Below are 20872 nucleotides of genomic sequence, written 5' to 3'. Positions count from 1 at the left end.
GAATTGTCATTTAAAGTGTTATTATCTAATATTAGGTGTGGCTCATGAATATATAATCTTGACAAGGTGTCAAATAGTGAAAGTGAAACTAAAGCTCAGTAAGACAGATTCGACGGGACGCAGGGGAACGATTAATTTAAAATAGCTGGTAAAATGGATGAATACCAGTATCCGCTGTTTTTTGAGGCCAGAGATCTGACAGATCGAGAAAAGGAAAAGGTCAGGAGACACTTTCAGAAAAGAAGAGACTCTGGGGGAGGTGATTGTGCAATAATAGAGAAGATTGGAGACAAAACGTATAAAATCTGTTTCAGAGAAAGTGAAAGTAAGCTGTGACTTCTTTATTTAAAGGCAAACATTAGGTATGTTAATTTGGATGTAAGGTTTTATCGTCAATTTGTTGTTTTAAAGCTCAGGAAAGAGTTTTGCAGAGAAAGAATCACACCATCTCTCTTCCTGGTGGGGAGTTGTGTCTGACCGTGAGTCGAACTATTTTGCCACAGGCCTCAGATCAGCCTGCAACAAGTCAGCCACAGGTGAGCTTTATTTTACTTCAGGAACTTTGCTGCGTGATTTAATCAGAGTAAACATACGAGGGCACTGGTCAGACCAGTTTCAGAGGATTCTTATAGCTTCCAGTAACTGTTTATTGCTGGATTTGTTTTTTTGTTCTCTCTCTCTCTTTTATTTTTCTCCATAACATGAGGTATCTAATCAGAACAATGACAGAACAAAACAATAGAGGATAAAATCACGTGTGTAGGTGAAATAAGTTGTGTTTGTGCATTACTCTTATCCAGGAGGGTAATACTGTATTACTGATACAGTATCAATAATAATGATAATAATAATAATGTGAAAGGTTATATAAAAATACAAAAAACTGAAATAGTACCATTAAATAATAAAAAATAACATCAATTATGAGATAATTGTAGTTAAGATCGCTGGGGGAGGGATTTGAACATGGGCCTTTCAGTGTTGAGTTTGCATGCTCCCCAGAATGTTGTGAAGGCTGGACAATTGTCACCCAGATGAAGGGATTTGGGGATTTGTAAAGCAACCAGACAATGCCAGGAATTTTACCAGGGGAATTACATCCAGGTGGTACATTTACCACCAGGTTCATTATGCATAAGGCAGAGTCACCATTTCCAGTAAACAATGGATTCATTAATAATATCACTTTAAAAGCTATTTTAAAATACTTTAAGTTAAATAACCGTAAAACAGCAGGGAAGGTAAATCAGGGCTGAGACCTATGTGGATAGAGAGGTCCAACCAAAAGAAGAAAAGAAGGGGGTCCCAGGAACACTAAAAAAGGAGACAAAAAAAAATGGAGACTTAATTCCACCTTAAAGGGTTTTGGAGTGGATGTGAGGAGCTAGCTGGCCAGTTTGTAAAACATGTCTTACTTAAGAATAAGAATAAAACACCCTTTATTAGTCCCTCCATGTTTATGTAACATCTCATAATTCTCTGTATTGTTTCTTTTTTTTAGACACTTACAAAAGGAAATACAAAAGGTCTTGAGAAGGTTTTCAAAATAGACATCTTCCTTATGTACTACATGAGAGACAACCCTAAAATATTCAAAATATTACACAAGCAGCTCTCCTCAATCGGCTGCACGCTGGAATTAGACTTTGATGAAGAGGAGGCAGTAGTGAGGGGAGATATTGAGAAGGGACCTGGTGGAGCTTTTGGTGGTGCAGCAGAGAAATGGGAGCTACAGGTGGATCAGATCTTCATCAGTTTCACTGAGACCTACATCTGTTATCATGTGTTTGAAGCAAAGAAAATTAAAAAGATGCTGCAGGACCGCTCCTTTCTGACTGATGACATGAAAGTGTACACAGAGAGCGGTTATGCTGTGGTGGTGGGAGAGGCTGAAGACGTAAAGAAGAAGATTGCAATCTTAGACAAGAGTCTTCCAGCCTGCATGAAGCTACCAGTAGTAGAGAACCAGTTTAAACTGGTGGAAGAAGAGTTCAATGGAGAAATGGCTACACTTTATCCAGAGGTCAAAATCACTAGAGACAGTGCTATGATCGTCTTGGAGGGTCCTGATCAGAAAGTGCAGTCAGGAGCTACAAAACTTAATGAACTGGTCAAAAAGATAAAAGAAAAGAAAGTTCAGCTTCCTTCACATTTATTAACCTTCATTAGAACCAGTGGCGCCATCACCAAGTACCAGCTTCGCTTCCAGCAGAGCCTCAGAAATCCTGTTTCCCTGGAGGTGACATCAGACCTGGTCCTGTCCAGTCTGTCCTCTGTATCCCTGGAGGAGGTTGCGGCAGCAGTGCTGAGAGAGCTGAGAGTGGCTGATGTAGAGCTGCAGGGTACTGCAGGTGCAGCTCCAGATCTAAACCAAGTGAAGGAAATCCTGATCAAAGCCAAGAACCAGGCAAACCTTGTGGAGCACAGAGTGGATGTCAGCTTCATTCCTGGACCCAGTGGAGCTCCAGTAACTAAAGTACGACTGGTGGGCTATACTGAACATGTGAACAAGCTCAAAGAGCTTCTTCATGACTACCTGATGAATCAGGTTTCAACCCAAGAAGTGTTGGACCTGCCACATCCTGAGCTGGTTGACTGCTTTGATAAAATCTTAAACATAATTGGGATGAAGCAGACTAATGTGACACTGAGAGCCTCACATCTTCCATATCCATGTATCCTCATGTCTGGTCCCCGTTGTCAAGTTCAGGAGACCCGTCAAGCCCTCACATCTACTTTAGCCAGTCTGACATTAGAGACCTTGGTTCTAGACGGACCAGGAGCTCTGCGCTACTTTCAGGGAGATGGTAAAGACAACAAAGAGCTGGTTGAGACTTCCTGTCAGGTCCTCATCAAAGAAAAAGTGCAAATCAAACCACGAGCAAGGAGCAGATCCATCAGCAGCATCAGACCCACCTTTTCCATTAACAGGCCTCGCTTTAGCACGGTTGGAAACATCGCAGATAATGGGATAAACCTAAAGATCAAGATCGGCAGTTTAGAAAATGAGCAGGTTTGATTCCTTTTCACTTCTATTTCCAGTCATTTAGAAAAAAAGTGGTGTAAAACTTCTTTTCATATCACTTCATAATGTTTCCACAGGTCAACGTCTTGGTTGTCCCCATGCTCAAAAAGCAGCTGACTTCTACAAATATCGGTGCATCTCTGCTGAGCAAAGGAGGTAATACACTCAAATCAAAGTTTGACTTGGTGGTGGCGAATTGTACCCTCGCCCCTGGTGGTGTTCTGCAGGTTGACGGGCCTCCATCTCTGGGCTGCTCCAAGATCTTCTTCATAGAGTGCTTGCCTTGGGATGGTGTCAGAGGAAACAGTGTGCAGGTGATGTTACAATCTAAACAATAACACTGATGGAATAAGGGGGAAAATGGGGTTAAAAAGGTATTTATGGGGAAAAATTTATTGAAGTACTTTTAAAATGTTTTGAAACATGTCATATCTTATATGGCCTACTACTGCATCCTGTAGGATTAGACATTAACGTAGAATACAAGAGTTATTTCTGAAAACGAATGAGAATTTATCTCTTCTGTCTTGTAGGCTCTCAGTAACGGGCTGAAGAGATGTTTGGACCTCTGTGTGCAGCTGAAATTTAGTTCAGTGGCCATTCCAGTTATTGGACCTGGAGTTGTCTTAAACTACCCCCTGACAGAGGCCGTTCAAGTGCTGGTGGAGAACATTCACCAGTTTGGACAAACTGCATCCTCTGGATCTCTCTCCACCATCCACATTGTCATTAAACCTGGTTATCCCAACTCTGAAGAGGTAACTACTAATGCCTTGTATATCTATTCTGTAGCATTTATTAGTGGGTGTTTTCTTTTTTAATGTTAAATTCTTGCACTTTTCTTGTACAGTGCTACCACGAAGTGTACAAACGTCTCAGCCTAAATAGGAACCAGGGAGGTCAAGGTAAACAAAGATCCTCAGGATTTTTTATTTTTTCAGTGTAAAATTTAAAGATGTTTATTAGCAGTTTAACATCTAACCACTTTTTACAAGAATCCTCAATCATCAGATTGAATAGGTTTTGTGGTATTTTTCCTCTCAGTGATCTTCAAGTCCCTCACCAGTGATCTCGATGACGTCACCATGACAGTGGGAGGTGGGGTCAAACTACAGGTGGTGTTTGGTGACATCACTAATGAGAATACAGATGCTGTGGTGAACACGACCGACTTCACCAATTTTCACAATGGTAGGTGACAGCTGCTGTAGTGAGGATGTAAACGTTAGCTGAATATCCTCATGGGCCGGTTGTTCAAAAAATTTAATCTGGATAAAAGCTATCCGGATTTGGTAATCCATGTGTTTGGGATGGTGGACCACGTAATCCGGCTTACTTTTATCCTGGTTGTTCAAAGCAAAATAGGATTGGATCACCCTGATCCAAAAACCCGCTTTTTAGGATCCGGATTTCCAGCATGTAAATGAATGTGCGCTGCTGGCCATGTGAAGAACAACAAGTGGAAGAGACTGTTTACATGCCTTGCGAGTGGAACCACCGGGAGCGTGTAACATGATACGTGCATGTATTGTCCTGCATAACATTGCGACCAGGAAGAATCTGCCTCTCTCTGACAATGTTGGTGACGCACCTGAGCCCCGTGTGGAGGTACCAGCCCATCCTCTGTCTTTCTGTCAGAATGAGGGACGGACGGGACGTGTAGTGAAGGATGCAATCGATAGAAATTTCTTTTTTTGACAAGTTCTTTACTGATTATGCAGTGATGAAAAACAGGAGAAATGAATATATTACTTGTGTTTGTTATTGGATTTGTTTGGGATTTATTACGTTGGGACATGACAATGTCATGTTTATATTTTTACTTTTTTTTAACCGTTTTATTTTACTATGCTGAGACGCTTAATAGGAGCCTGTCCCTATGTTAACCACTTTATCACTGTAACGGTAAAACAAGTCAGGTGCAAAATACAAATATAAGCTCATGCACCGAATAAAAAGTTCTATTATTTGATCAGCGGTTAGGTTGTGCTGCAGTTTCTTCCTGAACTCCGCCTTGTAATCCAGCCCTCTGTTGGGATCAGGATAATCCTGTTGCTTTGGATCAAAGTTATCCAGATTCTGCTCAGAAGTTTTGAGCAAACCAAACTGAGGGTTTTATCCAGATAACAACCAGGAATGGATTACGTGATCCGAATGATTTCGGAATCCAGATTTCCGTTTTGAAGTACTCATTTTCAAGATTTAATCCTATCCGATAAGATCAAATCCGATAGGATTACGTTTGAACAACCGGCCCCATGAGATTCAAACTTTAACACGATGCATCTATTAGATGTTGAATTTTGTAAGTCAAACAGACTGATTCTGTCATGTTTGCTTTTGTTGCTGTTTTGTTTGTTTTCTTTTTCTTTTTCTTGGACGGCAGTTATCTTTCTATTATTCATTGTTTTGACTTTATTTTATTATGCTTTCATGAGAGGAGCTAACTGGACGATACACCAGAGAACATATTTACAGGATGTAAATGCATGCAAACACATAATTTAAACTAAGTATGTTCCTGTAAGTCTTTTATACAAATATATAAACCTATTTTACAGATGGTGTATGCAAAGATATTTTAACCATAGCTGGACCAGATGTTGAGGCGAAACTGAAAGCAGGTAAAAATGGAGGACATTGTGAGACATTGCCAAGCAGAATGCCTTTAGCAGCTTCTTACTCCAGTTTTTTGTCATTTCCATGCAGCAAAAGTGAACCGAGGAAATGTTTTTGTATCCCAGCCTGGATTGTTCCCCTGTAAAGCCATTTTACATGTTTGTGGAGAAAAAGATGCAAGTGTCATTGAGGGACTTGTGCATAAGATCATTGATCATTGTGAAAACTCTGGATTTAGGTCTGTTGCAATTCCTGCCATTTGTGCTGGTAAGTAAGACAGCTTAGACGTTTGTTTTTAAACCTATGAATGTGTATTGTTATTGAAAACAGTGCAACTTTCATTTCTGATGGAGAACAAACTGTGTGCAGGATCTGGTGGTTTGGAGCCCAGTGTTGTAGCAGGTGCAATTGTTCGAGGCATCAAAGATGCAACTTTCAACCTTCTTTCCAGCCTCACCGACATCCGTCTTGTCCTGATTAAGATAAATGTCTTCTTGGCTTTTAAAGAGGAAACAACCCAGATGTTCCCCATGTTTCTCACTGTAACCAACAGAGGTGACAAAAATTTTAACAAAAGCTTTCTTCTTGTATGTGTTTTTTAAATGTCTTTTTAAATATTTGTAATTTATTTTAATTGACATTTTCACTGATTTGTTTGACTTTTTTTTCCCAGTGTCAGTGTTACAACCACCACCCCCATCTCTTAATACCGACCTTAGCCTTTTCCACACCAGTTCAGCAAATCAAAACTCCACCTTCCTGTTTCTGGGTCTTTGTAGAAAGGATGTTGATGATGCCATGCAAAAGCTGGAGACTCAATATAACAAACAGTGCTCCACTCATACCTTTGAAAAAGAGGAACTTGAGGGTCTCACTCAGGACGACTTCAGGGATTTGAATGAACTGGTAGAAATTGAGGGTCTGTACATGCAAAAGCACCCATCTGGTAGCTTAACCGTGAATGGGTTAAAAGATGGGGTGAAACAGGTGATAGTGATGATTAAGGAATGCATGCATGACAACCTTAGGAGAGAGGTGAGAGTCAGGGAGGAGGAGGACTTATTCACTCGTGTGATGTGGTGCATCCTGGGACATAATGGCAACTGGGAGAGACTTCCCAAAATGGCCAATTACAACTTGGAAAAGCAAGATATAGCAGCAGGAATAGTGGACACACAAGGAGTCTCATGGCAGGTGGATCTACAGGCAATGAAAGCAACAACACGACCGACTAGACAGAAGACCAGGCTGAAACGACTTGAGAATCAACCAGGTAAGATGATCATATTTGGGGAGAATTAATATGGTTCACATCTGCACATATTTAAATGTGGTTCAGTGTGACCAACTGTTCTCATCTTCCCAAGTTTGGGGTCTGAGTAAACCTTTCTTGGGAAGTTCTGCAACCTGAACTTTGTGTGACATTGTGTAAGCATGCTGAACAGGAATGAACCAGCAAGTCAAAAACAATAGTTACTGGATCAGACCTTAGATCAATAAATAGCCAAGATCAAGGTGTAGCTAAGGCCTTGTTTAGACAAACAATGAAATAATAGGTCAAATAATGCTGTGAAATAATGCTGCAAACAACCCTTTTATATTTTCTTTCTGTATTAAGAACCTGTTGCTTTACCTTATGTGATAGAACATAACAGTTACTTTTCTTTTTTTTCTGACTGCTTAAAAATTTTTCAGACTTTACTCTCCCACTCTACTGGGACAACATGGCTACCAGTGAGCCCACAAAAGTGTTACTACAGTCTTCTTCTGCAGAGTATCGGACGATTAAGGAGGCCTTCAAACGAACTGCTCCCAAGACTGTGATGAAGGTTAGCAGTTTTTCATACATGGCATGTTTCTGCTTACACCACCTCTCACTTGTCACACATTAAATACTTTTTTACTACATGTATTCCTTACTCGGATCAGATGTAGCTGCATGAGGTTATATGGATGTGTGTTTGCTAATCTTAAATCATGACCCCCAATGATATAATTTTAAATCATCTCTAAAAGAACAATGGATACTCTTATCATGACCAAAAAAAAAAAAAACTAAGACAAAGAGCACCCTAAAAAAAGTATGTGTACAACTTACTGTACATCCTGTTAGTGCTATGGCTTCTTTACAGTCACCTATGATAATATATATTCAAATACTTTTGGTCTCCTCCTATTAGATTGAGCGTTTACAGAACATTCATCTGCGTCGTGCCTATGAGGCACAGAAGAAGCACATATCTGAAAAGAACAAACTGGAGCGAGCCAGAGAAGGTGAAAAGCTACTATACCATGGTACAACAGAGGAAAACTGTGACGCCATCATGAAAACTGGGTTCAACAGGCGCTTTGCTGGACAAAATGGTAATGATCTAAAAGGGTATTTTTAATGTTTATTAAATCAAGTTATGGCCTTTCACTTCCTGTGGAGCAGAAAAGTTGTCAAAAAGAAAGGGGTGTTTCAGAGTGTGAAAGGGAATTCCTGCTAATAGCGACAATAAACCTACTTTGATAAACATTTGCTTCAGCTGTAAAAACATGATATTATGAATACCCTATATGCTATCGTTTATGTTCTGTATGTTCTCGGTAATGATGTATAAGGGTTGTAGTGGCATTTGCGCTGTACAGCAGTATGTGTATGGCTCAATGTTTTCTGTTCAGTCTTTTCAATGTGAAACCCAGCTCACTGACAAGGAAAATAATGACGACGAAATCACTGAAAACACACTTGAAGATGAGGACAATTGGAAGGGTTAAGATGACAGAATCAACCAAAGTATCTGTGAACATGGTAAATCGCACAAAGAGTTGATAATGTTGAACTGCGTCAATAGATATTTGAAGTTTTCGTGTACATAACGGAACAGGATCAGCTTTGAGGCAGTTTGTCTCAGACTGAGAAACAAGACTACATCTGATGCGCTGTCATCTGTTTAAGTTGAGGCATTGGTCGTATAAAAAACTGGAAACTTCTAGATTGCAGCACTCAGGGAAGTGGTTGTTTGTCAGGTTCCTCCGTGTCCAGGGTTGGTCTGATAGTTCAGGGTCAGGTCTGATGGTTCAGGTTTGGTTCAATGGTTCCAGGTCGGGTTTGATGGTTTAAGGATGACAGCAGGACATCCAGCCACTCTAACGCTTCTCTTAGTGTTTTTCGCCGCCAGCCTGAACTGCGGTTCTGCGTCTTCATGTTGTTCTGTTGCTGGTTTTAGTCTTTGTTTTTACTCGCCAGCCCCATTAGCTCCATTAGCATCTGTGGTCAATAAATTGACTCAAAGGAGGAGAGAAGTGTGGAGAACATAAACACGGGTCTAGAAGTTGCGCTCTGTCCTCAGAATTGATCCCTTTCAGCTCACCTCTTCTTATCACTCAGAAAACAGCAAAGACTAACGTTGCTTTTTTTCTTCTTCTTTTGACTGGAAACTGAAACCAAGAGCAGGCTCAGTGCATCATTGTTTCTGTGGATCCACGGTTTAAGAAGAAAAACTTGACACAAACAAGTCACATTTGCCTTTGCCTCCATGTATTTTAGTCTAGCACACAACCCTCAAATGTAATCTCCTAGAATGCATTGCAAGTAAAATAATGGCGACCTACGTAGTTCAGAAACATAGTAAATAAATACGATTTTTAAAGTAATGAGGAATTTTCAGGTGTCAGAAACAATTCATTTTAGTAGAACATGGCAATAACTACGTGTTAAGGCCAGAATGTGCTAATAGCAGGGGTTCCCTTTAAGAGAGAAAAAAAAACATTTTCTGACATCTCTAAACGATATTTACAAAATATTGTCTAAATATGGATGAACTGCAATAATCTTGATTATTCTAAATTTATAAAAATGAATAATTATCTCAGTCATATTTCTCTTAATGACATTTTCTTCCCCTCCATCTTTTCATTTGTGGTTCCATCAGTCTAATTTTAATCCCTATTTCTTCTTCCTCTCAGCAACAGTATATGGTTATGGAACCTACTTTGCTGTTAACGCCAGCTACTCAGCCAACCCCACTTACTCCAAGCCCACCGCTGATGGTTCTCAGTTAATGTTTGTGGCTCGAGTTCTGACCGGTGTCTACACTCAGGGCAGCAGTACCATGTCGGTGCCTCCAGCCCGAAACAGCCAGCAGTCCCATGACCGTTACGACAGCGTGGTGGACAAAATGGACAACCCCAACATGTTTGTTGTGTTTCACGATGACCAAGCTTACCCAGATTACCTCATCACTTTCAAGTAAACACTGGAGCGAAATTATGGATTTTACATTGTGAAAGTTTAAACAGATAGAAAACACAGACAGTAATAGCAATGCCAAAAATTTGCGCATAAACTTGAGCTGTCTGAGTACCTGCAGATTAATTCCTTACTGGAATCAGGATGTTGTTTCAATGCACTTTGAGGACAATAGGAAACTCTTTCTTTTTACTTCAGAGTCTGTTTATTTATGTGCTTTGCTTAAAAATTAATTATGTTTGATTTTATCTTTGTTTTAATGTCAGATATTTTATGCTATGACAATCTTTAAAGTCTGAGTAAAGCAGAAATTAACATACATTTTAAGTTTGCCACATAATATGTGTTATTAACCAACCAGCCAAACATGAATGGTTAAAACAATTGCCAAGTATGTAAATTATTATGTTTTAAATTAAGAAACTGATCTGTGCTCTGCTCAAATCACACTAATATGGCACTGTGGAGTTAGTTCTAAGTTTAGCAAACTGATTAGAATCAAACCACAAAGTCCCTGCATATATGCAGTATATCTTTCTTTCTAAATAAGTTAACTGTTTTAACTATTCATCTTAGCAGCACTCACATAAAGTGAGCATGCTACGGGGGAGGGGATGTCAGTGTTGCTAATATAAACTTTTACTGCACCGTGGGCAAAATTGATTAAACTGTTGATGATTAAACTGTTGATGAACTGTTTAATTGTCTAATTTGTCTAATTTAGTAAATCATTGTTCTTAATGTTTTAAGCATCTGTTGTGTAACAAAACATTTACATGCAAATCTGCATATTTGCTTTTCTCAGGATTAAATAAAATAAAAGTAAAAATAGCTTATGGACTTGAAGTGTCATAACTGCCCCCCTCCCTCTTTCTTTGACACACACACACACACACACACACACACACACACACACACACACACACACACACACACACACACACACACACACACACACACACACACACACACACACACACACACACAATATATTTATATAGACAAGGTGACAAAATTCTGCAGTTAATCTTTAATTTGGTTGATATTTGATTGTAATGTAGCTATAACTGCTATTAATATGTAAGAATACATTTTAATTACCACTTAGGAGGCCATGGGAAAATGTGCATGCTATTAACAGGACCAGCCAAAATCTGTCTGGAAATACATACTCATTCAAAGCAGGTTATGGATGTTCAGTTGCTAACATGTTAGCACCATGAGTTTTATAATGGCATCAATTAGTGCAGCTCGAAAATCTTAAAAATCTTTAAAAATCTATCTTTAAAAAAAATCAAATATTTGAACAGTAAAATTTTTAAGTAGATCCTGTTTTTCTTGAAATAAAACACTCTTGTTTTAATTTAGTTGCTATTGTATTCCTTTATACTGTTTTTTAAGAAATCCATCCTTCTGAACTATTTTTTTTTATAATTATGCCTCTGTGGTATTTTAAAACAACCATCATGTATTACTAAAGCTCAAGCTACATGTTACAGGCCCGTTTTTGGGCTAAGGTATAACTGAAGCCGAATGACGCTGTGGGTGGCAGCTGTGGTGGCAGTGGCAGCGGTCCTCAGGCCTTGATGGTGACTGACGCTTGGCCGTGGACCTGCCTGAGAGCAGGACAGTCGAGAGTAGCGATCAACCTGGTTTTGCCAGCCCTTTGCGGGGTGAAAAGCTCAGTCCAGGTCAGAGAGGTGCCTCCTGTGATCAGACTGAAAGCAGCACGGTTTGCGTTAGATTCCACAAGGACTGGACTGTTTTTTTTAAAGAAGATAAATAGGCCAACAATTTTGATTCATAATACAGAAATGCTGTGTCATAAAAGTCAATATAGTTTTTTAGTGAATGACTCATTAGCTCTTACTTCATTTGATACAGCCATAATAATGTGTTTTACTTATTAAGATTGTTTTATCCATGTAACAGAACATTGGTAAATACAGTAGCAAACAACTGGATGTGTAATGAACAAAGGTCACTCATTATTTATGTGCTTTCCATCCTTACTTTAACTGGCAGCCAAGAAGCCTCCTTCTTAGCCTCACCTGTAATATTTATCCTTGGGTGGCATGATCCCTGGTCCCTCCATACGAATGAAGACCCCTTCAAGGCTGAAGCTGAAGGGGTTTGTAAACTGCACAGTGGCCATCATCTCTTCATTCACTTTGCCTCTGCCAGACACCTAAGTGCACACAGGACATACAAAAACCTCACAAATTCAAGGTATACTAAGTTTTTGTATGTAAGCCAATAAACAATATTAGCAATATTAAAAACAAAACAAAAGAAAACGTACCAAAGTTAAATAAGAAATATTGCAGGAATGCAGTTATTGTGTTTAGGCTGATATTATGTGTGTACATTTATGATGTCGGAAAAATCGTCTACTTAAAGATACCAACAATTTAGATAAAAAAAAACACATTTCAGACCTCAATGATGAGTTTGGGATTGTGGAGAGTGACGACTTTCATAGCAGTGATGATCCGCCCGGTCTCTTTGATCTTCCCGGTGACAATAAAATGAAGGTTACCCTGTTCCACCAGATATTTCATGTAGCTCTTTGACTCAATTTTTACCAACTCCTTCACACCTGTAAATTACAAACATAACTCTAATTATAATGTAATTAAATGAACACATGAACACACGCTGATAAAATAATAAATAATATTTATACTGCCTTTACTTTGGCTTTACTTTGTTTAAACAGAAGAAACAATCGTGTAACAGCAGTTCACCTCACCACACATGTCTACTCACTTTTTTGGGGCTGAATTTTGACATTTGGGGTCCTGAACAGGAATTCTTCACCAGAGACTCCGGTATAATACACCACGCTCCCGCTGATGTAGGCTTCCACTGTTCGCTGCTGGTTGCTGCGGTTTGTGAACTCCACATCCAGCTCGAAGTCATCACCCATGCTGATCTCGAGGGTTGGCAAGATCAGGTCCACATCACCCAGAAGTGGGCTGGACTTTTCCCGTTTACAGCCATACTCCTCAGCTTTTTCCAGGACTGTCCGTTCCTCTGTGCTGCCTGAATTGGAATAAAATATAGTTAATTGCACTTTATTTTATTTTTTTTTTATTAAAGAATAAAATTAGTGTTTAGGTTTTGTCTCTAGTTAGATTCTTTAGTTTTAGTTGTTTTTTTTGTTTTTTTTTTTGACAAAACAGATGTCAGAACTCCCTTTCAAAAAAAAAAAAAAAACTAAAATTGTGGAAAATTATGGACCAGAATCATCCAATGTGGGGATGACACCAGATTAGGAATGATCTCCAAGGAAAAACAATCCAAATCCACAACCTAACCCAAACACTCCAACCGTCATGTTCTGCCCTCATGTGAAGCACATGGTATTTAGTGGTGCCAGTTAATAATAAAAGGTACCGACACCAGCCCATTCTGATTTTTTATTTTTGCTACATGGCATTTTTGCAAATGAAAACAAATACAGTAAAACAGACGTATAAACTGGCTGAGTGACAATCAATCTAATAAAGATGAAGAAATCTGATTTATTCTTTAGTGTTTTTCTATTTTCATTTTCTGTCATTATGTGTCAAGGTTAATGTATTCATGCATTCATATTGCCACTCATGCACTTTATTTGTAATGGCTGATTCATTTTGTACTTCTCATTTTAAGTTTACCTTGGTAGCATTTTACATTAAACACAGCCTGGGTAATAAATCAGAAGCTAGGGAAGGGTAAATGGTTCTGCTGCTTCCTGTTTGACTGAGATTTGTCTTTGATGTGGTCACTGACCTTCAGGGAACTTGTATTGATCTGTGATGTCGCGGCGTGTCTCGTCTCCTGGAGATTTAGTCAAAACCATGCGGCCGATGTGAGTCTGGTTCACTTTGACTGGTTCCATGGTCCCATCTTTCCTCCGGGAATAAAACACCACATCGCTGTTTACCTGTAGAGAGAAAGATGGGGACATATCTACTGAACTAGATATGACCTCTGCTGACCTGGGTTTTGGCCTCAAATCGTGACAAGAGATGGTTGTTGAAGACATTTGTGTTTACTTTTAGTTTAGTAGAAACTTTTATCCAAAGTGACTCATACATGAAGAAACATTCAAGCTTCGGTGCAGTTGGAAAACCTGGTCTACTAAGTGCTCAATAAGTTTTAATCCAGACTTTACTTCTGAATAACTTTTAAAGTAGGCCAACACAGAAGATATTTACCTCAGCAAACACAAAGGGAGCATCAAACTGGAAACAAATCTGTCCATGCTTGATGGCCTTGACTGATGCAGGTCCACATCTGAACATGCCTTTATTGATAAAGCAGGAAGAAATTAAACAATCATTACACTGCATTCAGCTGACTTAAAACTCAGTAAAGTGATTTTATCATCATTTACCATCGCTGGTCTCCTGTGGTGTTGCATCCACAACCTGCCAGCCTCCAAAGCCGAGAGGGAGGTCTGGTCTGGACATGTAGCACTCATTCCAGCAGTGATAGTTCCTGGCAAAGTCATACATTAAATGTTATAAAAGAAAATGTTAATAAAGTACTTTTCATGTCACTTTTTTATTCAGATTCCTATAAGGATCCAAGCTGAAGTACATCTCACTGTTTCCAGAAGAAAATTATAGCTTAGTATTTAAATCTTGAGGGTTTGGACTTAGGAAAAAAATCCACCAAAATGAAAGAGTTCGTGCTCTTGGGAGAATGTAGTACTGAATTTTGAGATGGCAACATGTTGATTTGCATGGGGGAGCGTCCTCATGACATTACTGTACATAAAATACATGAACATTAAAATGTGCAAATTCAAACTATGCATATTTGCTTTAAGCCCCACAATGTATATTATTTCTAACCATCTGTGAATGAGAGGAAAGTAAGAAAGTTAAAATACTGATGTAAAATTATGTCTGATGAATTTCAATCCAATGGTCTTTTGCATGAGAGCCAGCAGCTGAACAATCACCCTCTACCCCTTCATGTCCTCATGTATGAGCAGAAAAGTGTGCAACAGTGTGTTGTAATGTAGGAGGTAAACAACAAAAATAAAGCAGTGATACAACAGCTGAATGTCAACATGTAATAAAAAATTGGGTAAACAATGCACATATACATCATTTTGGAGGCTAAATTCTAAATGGGTAATGTTTGTTGCTGTGGAAAAACGTATACATTTTATAAATCTGTGTCAAGATTGAAGATTCAATTGTCATGTTGATATAGTTGAGTAGAAATACTTTCAGTGAACTTCACACACTAACAAAAATTCTGATACATTTTAAGGTGAAACAAATGCCCATAAGCATTTGTCTATAAGACAAATTTCTGTCATGAAGTTTTGTCTGAAAGGAAGATGTACCAGATAGAGTCCTTGGTGCGGTTTCGGTCAATTCTGCCATTTTCATCCAAGATTACGTCCATCTTCAGATTTCCATCATTGTCATGAGCTGAGTAGAAGTTGGTAACAACCCTAGATGGGATGCCCAGACAGCGCAGGACTGGAACACATTTAAAAGATGTCCATTAAAAATCTAGTTATCGTATAGTTCAATTAAATTGGAGCTATTTACAGCTGAAAAGCGAATGAGACAGAGCTTAGCAAGCTGTTGATGCAACATAAATGTTTCTGCTTAAAACATAAAGAAAACTCTGTTCACAAGATTATAAATCTATTACCAAGTCTGGTCTAAAGGGAGCTAATCATCAGATATAAGTAAATTCTAGCTCCCATTTGGCAACTCAATGAGCAGGCCCAAAGTACTTAAGTAAGGGAAAGGGGGTGAAAACTGATGAAAGATTTTTCATCTATTCTACTTTTCCTTCCTCCACTGTTTGAAGGCTGCAGTGTAGTGTGATATTTTTATGTGCCAGATCTGATATTGAAACAAAAAATAAATAAATAAACAAATAACTGGCACAGGTTGAATGACTAAGCAGTTGTTGGGCAAGTGTAGATCTCACAGGTGTTGAAGACGGCGGCGTAGACCCAGCACTGAGCGTAGCAGACAGGCATCTTGCTGTTGGCATAGCTGAGCAGGATGTCTGTGCTGCCAGTCCAGGAAGTAGGCGCCACACCATAGGTGTAGTCACCACTCCAGTTCCCCACTAACACGCCTTCGTCGTCTCGGGAGTTCAGCTGCGGGGAGGAAAAAAAAAAGTTTTTGATTTTTCTTTAAATTTTAGTAGATTGTTCATGAAGAGGTACTTCTTCCCCTCACCATGGCAGAAGCCTTTCTGGTGACCTTGATGGGGTCTCCTCTGTTGGTGATGGGCATCTCAGCCCTGTCCATGACGTACAGACAGGCATCCAGGACTCCATAATTGAACTAAGAACATGAAAAACAGTTTAGTGATATAAACTTTTGCAGAGAATCATTTTTTGAAAGAAATTGATCAGCTGTCTCCTACCTGTCCATAGTTCCAGCTCCTCTCAGCAACGTCTTCGTAGGCGCCATGATAGATGATCCCCATCTCATTCATCACACACTCCTCCCTCTCTTTCTCATCATCCAAAAATACAGCATCAGCTGGATGAAGAAAAAACAACTCAGTATTTAATAAAAATTTTTTAGAGACTTTACATTTATGAGCTTTACAAACCTTCCGCCCAGGGATTGAAGAGGATGTAAAGATCTCGGCTGCTGTCCCGTCTAGTCCTACGGATACCAAAAGGTGTCACCACTGCGATATACATGTGATATTTCCCCACAATGCAATCGGCCTTGGGGGTTATCCCCACGGTGACCACGTTGTCAGAGGTCGTTATGATACGTCCTTCCCAGGAGCTCTCACGCTCCTTCCTGGGAAAGACGGGTATGTAGGTGCCCTTGCTGTACTCAGGGCTGGAACCTGATAAAAGAGGGAGTATTAACAGATTTATGTAAATAAGAACAATTGGCTAAATGTAGTGCAATTTTAAAGTGTCAATCAAGTCACCATAAGTGAATTGCTATTCACTTATGGTGACTTGTTTGACTGCAGCAGGGATTTGGAAAGTAAGAGCAAGAAACAAGTACAGAATAATAAACATTGTAGGTAAAATTGCTTTAGAATTGCTGGAGGGGAGCTTTTGCAGTTTTGCTCTAATGAGACTTTTTCCAGGATTGTGACATAAACCATATTAAAGTACGCTCATCTTACCGATGACAAACTCCACAGCGAACTTGTCTTCATTAGGTTTGTATGGACGATTGAAGGTGATCCTGACCTGGAACTCTTGTCCTCTGCGGACGATAAGATAGTCAGAGTTGAACAGCATGGTGTGGTGATTCATCTTATTGCTGTCATCAGGCCTCTTTATCATGTCCACATCCCAGATGTCCAGAAACTCTAATTGAAAAAAAAAAAAAAAAAAAAAAAAAACAAGATGAGAGAAAAAAAATCAGAGAGATGGATTTGATAGGTCAGTTGTGTTTTTCGTTGTATTTAAATAAATGTAATTTTCTGTGGGATGATGAAAGATATTTTTTCTTTGTTTCTAAGCTAAACTCATTTAGACAGTAATGATGCTGCAAAATTGTTATGAAAAATCCAGATGAGATTAAAATCACAGATACATTTTCTGCTTTTTTATGTATTTATTAATTTTTTATGTAAGACAATAATCACTATACAAAAGTCAATGGAAAACCCCTCTATTTTCTATGTTTGCCTCATTTGGCAGTAAAACTATGTCTATGTGAGCTAATCTGTTCAATAAACTGAAGTATTTAAGTGACTCAGCCACATCTTTTGGAGCAGTTTTCCTTCCTTATTAAAAACATCTGTGGTTTGAAATACCGCTCAGACATTTGTGGTTGTTTGCTTCCAGTTGGAATTTATTCCAGTCAGTGCATTCATAAATTCCTGTCACATCTGGCTATTGCTCAGTGTAGTGACATGCTGCAGGAAGTCAGCAGAATTTATCCAGTTCAGTTGTCAGTCATGTCCAAAAACTCCTGGAAACTATATCACTGACAGGAAAAGGACTTTATCTTCTTCAAGCAAGACCCACTGTCACATCTCTCCTCTGGACCAACTAACCTTTTCCATGTTATGTCTGAGAACTTATCTATTAATATGTTCAATTTTACACATTTGAAGTTTCCATCTTTTACCTGTCAGAGGTGGATGTCCTCTTGGACCAGGCATACCAAAGTACTCGACCTCAGGGATGTCGGTCGTTTCAAAGTTGGAGCTGTCGATTGGACCGGTGGTGCGTCCACGGTTGCCCACCTTGGGAGGACGTCCAGTGGGAATAGGGGGGGCAGGAGATGGGGATGCACTAGCACTTTGGTCAGCCATGATGGTGACAATTTATGGTAGGTTGATGTAAAACTAAGAGAGGAGAGACAATGGAGAAAAGTATCAGCCACATAACATCTGCAGTGTTATCAGCCAAAGATGTACTGTGTAGTAGATGTTTAAGTCATGTTTATGATACGCACAACGGGGTAATATTTTTCTTTATTTTTAATTTGTCAGTGACAAAACCACCCTTTGACATTCTTTTAAATATACAATGGCAGTTTCAAGTGCTTTTCTATCACAAGTGGTTACCATGTGTTTGTGGGTTTCGGTGGAGAGGCGTTTAAAGACACTCCCCTTCCTGTAAGCTGCTGATGAAGAAAGACTCTTCACATACATTGTGTTTTTGCAGTTGCAGAAAGAAGAGTAAGTTTCAACATCTAACATTAATGAAGTCTTATTAAATAAAATGTTATGTGCTGAACAACAAAATGGACATTTTGAGTTAACAGTTGTCATCAGTATTAGCAAATAGATCATTGTATTGTTTTTTCTTCCTTTATTTTTTGTGAAAATCCAAAGTGTGAATATTTCACTGCATCAAGGTTCAGCCTCAATATGAAATGTTTCAGTTCAATTAAAGAATGCAAATGTTGGTTTACTATAGCTACTAAAAGGTAAATTTTATTTACAGTACAATGATTCCTGTAGGTTATGTAAGACTTATGATTTAAAAGCCTATCCCTGCTTTCCTGCCTGTTTGCCACCCTGCCATTTCAAGCATCCCACAGAAGCCATCTCCGGCAGTGGTGGCTCAGGAAACAGAGCTCTCACTGTGCTGAATGATGACTCATGCAGTTAAACATCATCCCAAACGTCTCCCCTTGTCACACCCACATTATGCAACAGCGAGTTTTACTCTCAGCCAGGTGTTTGTACCACCAGCTTGACAGACTGTGTTCCCTGTTAGCATCTAATGAAAACAGCTCTTGTGTGTTTAATGGTCAGGTCAGCCTTGGCACATGAGTATGTAATCATCGAGGCAGCAGTTTCGTGCCTGTCAGGCCTACCCCGACTGTTGGATGGTGGTTTAAAGAGGGCCCCATGTGGTCTGTAGTGTTGATGTAATTTTAGTTCTGCTTCATGTCCATTGGATTCCATGAGTCACACAGAGCACACTGATGGTCTTTGTTTACATCACTTTGGTGTATTAACAGATTTGGCTGAGTTTAAATTAGCCCGTTTGTTCAGTCACCACAGTGGTTTTTGGGGTTTATGGTTTATTGTTTTCAGGGTTATAGACCCACTGAAATAATAATTTTCAATAAGGTTCACCATGAATGTAAATATAATTTGAATACTCCCTCTCTACTGAAGACATGATCAACACTTTTTAAGTACACTTTAATTATTGTGACTGTAGAAACTTAAGCAGCAAAGGCATTATTTTCCAAGGAGGTTGTCTTGTTGATATGAATGCCAAATTGTTTACAGCATTACTCACAAACCCCTGACCAGATTTCTATAAAAATTTAAACAGAGGTTGGAAATGCTCCAACTTTGAAGAGCAAATAGTCTGCATGTAAATCTGGATCCATTTTCATTTTTATCTTAATACTAACAGAGTGAAGTAATCCTGAACTGCTCTTGCTACAAGCAATTCTTTTCATCATTAGTTATTTTAATAAGGTTAAGCAAGTCATGGATTTGTGCAAAAGGAATTCAAATGACTTATTTTTCTTCATTTCAAACCCCAAATCTACTTATTTGATATTCATATTCTAATAAATTCAAAATAAAAACCAATTAAATGTTTGCATTTTCACTTGGAAGACTTAATTGAATCCAGCCTGTTATGTCTCTGTAAGACTGAATCAAAGTTAGACTGGCATTTCTTTTTTATCATCATCAGTAACTAAAATGTTCATATGTGAGACTGAGATTCTAATCCAGCAAATCCAAGTTGATGTAAAGTATTAAAAAAGAAAAAAATATAAATATTTTTACATTCCTATTGAATGATCTGCTGTAAATTAGGGACAGTACATGCAGTTCTGTAGAAACTCCACAAATCCACATTTAGAAATGTGCTAATAACCACTAAGATTTTGTCTGACTGTTAATAAAACAACTAATACTTGTCGGGTTATAAACACTGAGTTGAAGAGTACAGTTTTGGGAGGGATGAATTGAATTTAAATTTCACAAAATTAAAAAAAAAATGCATCAGAGGATATAATGTGGCACATCATGATCTGCAAGGCTTCATTTTATTTAGTCTAAGTCTGTTCCAAAGTTTGCACAACAGCCCCAGAGGTCTTTAAATGAGTGACTAGCAGCTCACATCTGGAAATTATAAATAAAACGTAACAAAGCTGTTGCACCAAAGAAAATGTACTTACCAGTCAGCTTTTGTGACAGTAAAGTAACTATTAATGGTGGATGCACCTCAGGTGAAGCTGTAAAGAGAAGTTGCTGCTGGTTGGAGTCGGTCTGCTGCTGCAACTCCGTCCAGGAATCTTCACAGCTTTTATACTGGAAAGAAGTGAGGAAATTCTGAATGTGTGAGTGGGTGTGTGTGCCTTGCTGTGTGTGGGTGTGTGTGTGTGATTCCTTTGCAGAGAAAAAAAAAGCTGCAGAGGGTGTCAGTCCAACTTTGGAGCAGGATGTGGAATGTACCATCTCTATACAACCCACATCTGGACAAGACACAGACAAATAAAATGACTAAAGTTCTGTTTAAAAGTACTTTGGAACAGAATTTAGCACATCTGTGT

General features: G+C 38.9%; 2 protein-coding genes across 3 annotated transcripts; one reads left to right on the top strand and one right to left on the bottom strand.

Annotated features, from left to right (window-relative positions):
• Window positions 1-94: 94 nt before the first annotated feature.
• Window positions 95-10709, top strand: LOC121639622 (protein mono-ADP-ribosyltransferase PARP14-like). The gene is made up of 14 exons (XM_041984962.1): window positions 95-325; window positions 412-536; window positions 1502-3013; window positions 3103-3339; window positions 3559-3783; window positions 3876-3930; window positions 4070-4216; window positions 5587-5649; window positions 5735-5911; window positions 6014-6199; window positions 6318-6917; window positions 7340-7473; window positions 7825-8008; window positions 9596-10709. The coding sequence occupies exons 1-14, from the start codon at window positions 154-156 to the stop codon at window positions 9880-9882; spliced, it is 4104 nt and encodes a 1367-aa protein (XP_041840896.1). The 5' UTR covers window positions 95-153; the 3' UTR covers window positions 9883-10709.
• Window positions 10710-10816: 107 nt separating this feature from the next.
• On the bottom strand, window positions 10817-20627 carry f13a1b (coagulation factor XIII, A1 polypeptide b). 2 transcript variants are annotated; one of them, XM_041984967.1, is made up of 15 exons: window positions 20498-20627; window positions 17966-18185; window positions 17010-17198; window positions 16470-16718; window positions 16278-16396; window positions 16088-16195; window positions 15831-16005; window positions 15229-15367; window positions 14263-14366; window positions 14084-14172; window positions 13656-13809; window positions 12648-12923; window positions 12317-12477; window positions 11930-12066; window positions 10817-11596 (listed from the first exon to the last, which is right to left on the bottom strand). In XM_041984967.1, exons 2-15 carry the CDS (start codon window positions 18150-18152, stop codon window positions 11455-11457), a joined length of 2229 nt encoding a protein of 742 aa, XP_041840901.1. In that variant the 5' UTR covers window positions 18153-18185; window positions 20498-20627; the 3' UTR covers window positions 10817-11454. The 2 variants fall into 2 exon arrangements, with proteins under 2 accessions (XP_041840901.1, XP_041840903.1); XM_041984969.1 differs by lacking the exons at window positions 10817-11596; window positions 11930-12066 and having other exon boundaries at window positions 12323-12477; window positions 12644-12923.
• Window positions 20628-20872: the final 245 nt, after the last annotated feature.

The sequence above is a fragment of the Melanotaenia boesemani genome, chromosome 5, assembly GCF_017639745.1.
Source record: "Melanotaenia boesemani isolate fMelBoe1 chromosome 5, fMelBoe1.pri, whole genome shotgun sequence".
NCBI classification, from domain to species: Eukaryota; Metazoa; Chordata; class Actinopteri; order Atheriniformes; family Melanotaeniidae; genus Melanotaenia; species Melanotaenia boesemani.
This window is presented reverse-complemented; position numbering and strand designations above follow the sequence as displayed.

Coding starts and splice junctions, on each gene's coding strand:
- LOC121639622 (XM_041984962.1), top strand. CDS start 154: ATGGATGAATACCAGTATCCGCTGTTTTTTGAGGCCAGAGATCTGACA. Junction 3,784..3,875: donor GTTATCCCAACTCTGAAGAG/GTAACTACTAAT, acceptor TTTCTTGTACAG/TGCTACCACGAAGTGTACAA. Junction 4,217..5,586: donor CTTCACCAATTTTCACAATG/GTAGGTGACAGC, acceptor CCTATTTTACAG/ATGGTGTATGCAAAGATATT.
- f13a1b (XM_041984967.1), bottom strand. CDS start 18,152: ATGGCTGACCAAAGTGCTAGTGCATCCCCATCTCCTGCCCCCCCTATT. Junction 17,199..17,965: donor AGGACATCCACCTCTGACAG/GTAAAAGATGGA, acceptor TTTTTCAATTAG/AGTTTCTGGACATCTGGGAT. Junction 11,597..11,929: donor CCCAAGGATAAATATTACAG/GTGAGGCTAAGA, acceptor TGCTGCTTTCAG/TCTGATCACAGGAGGCACCT.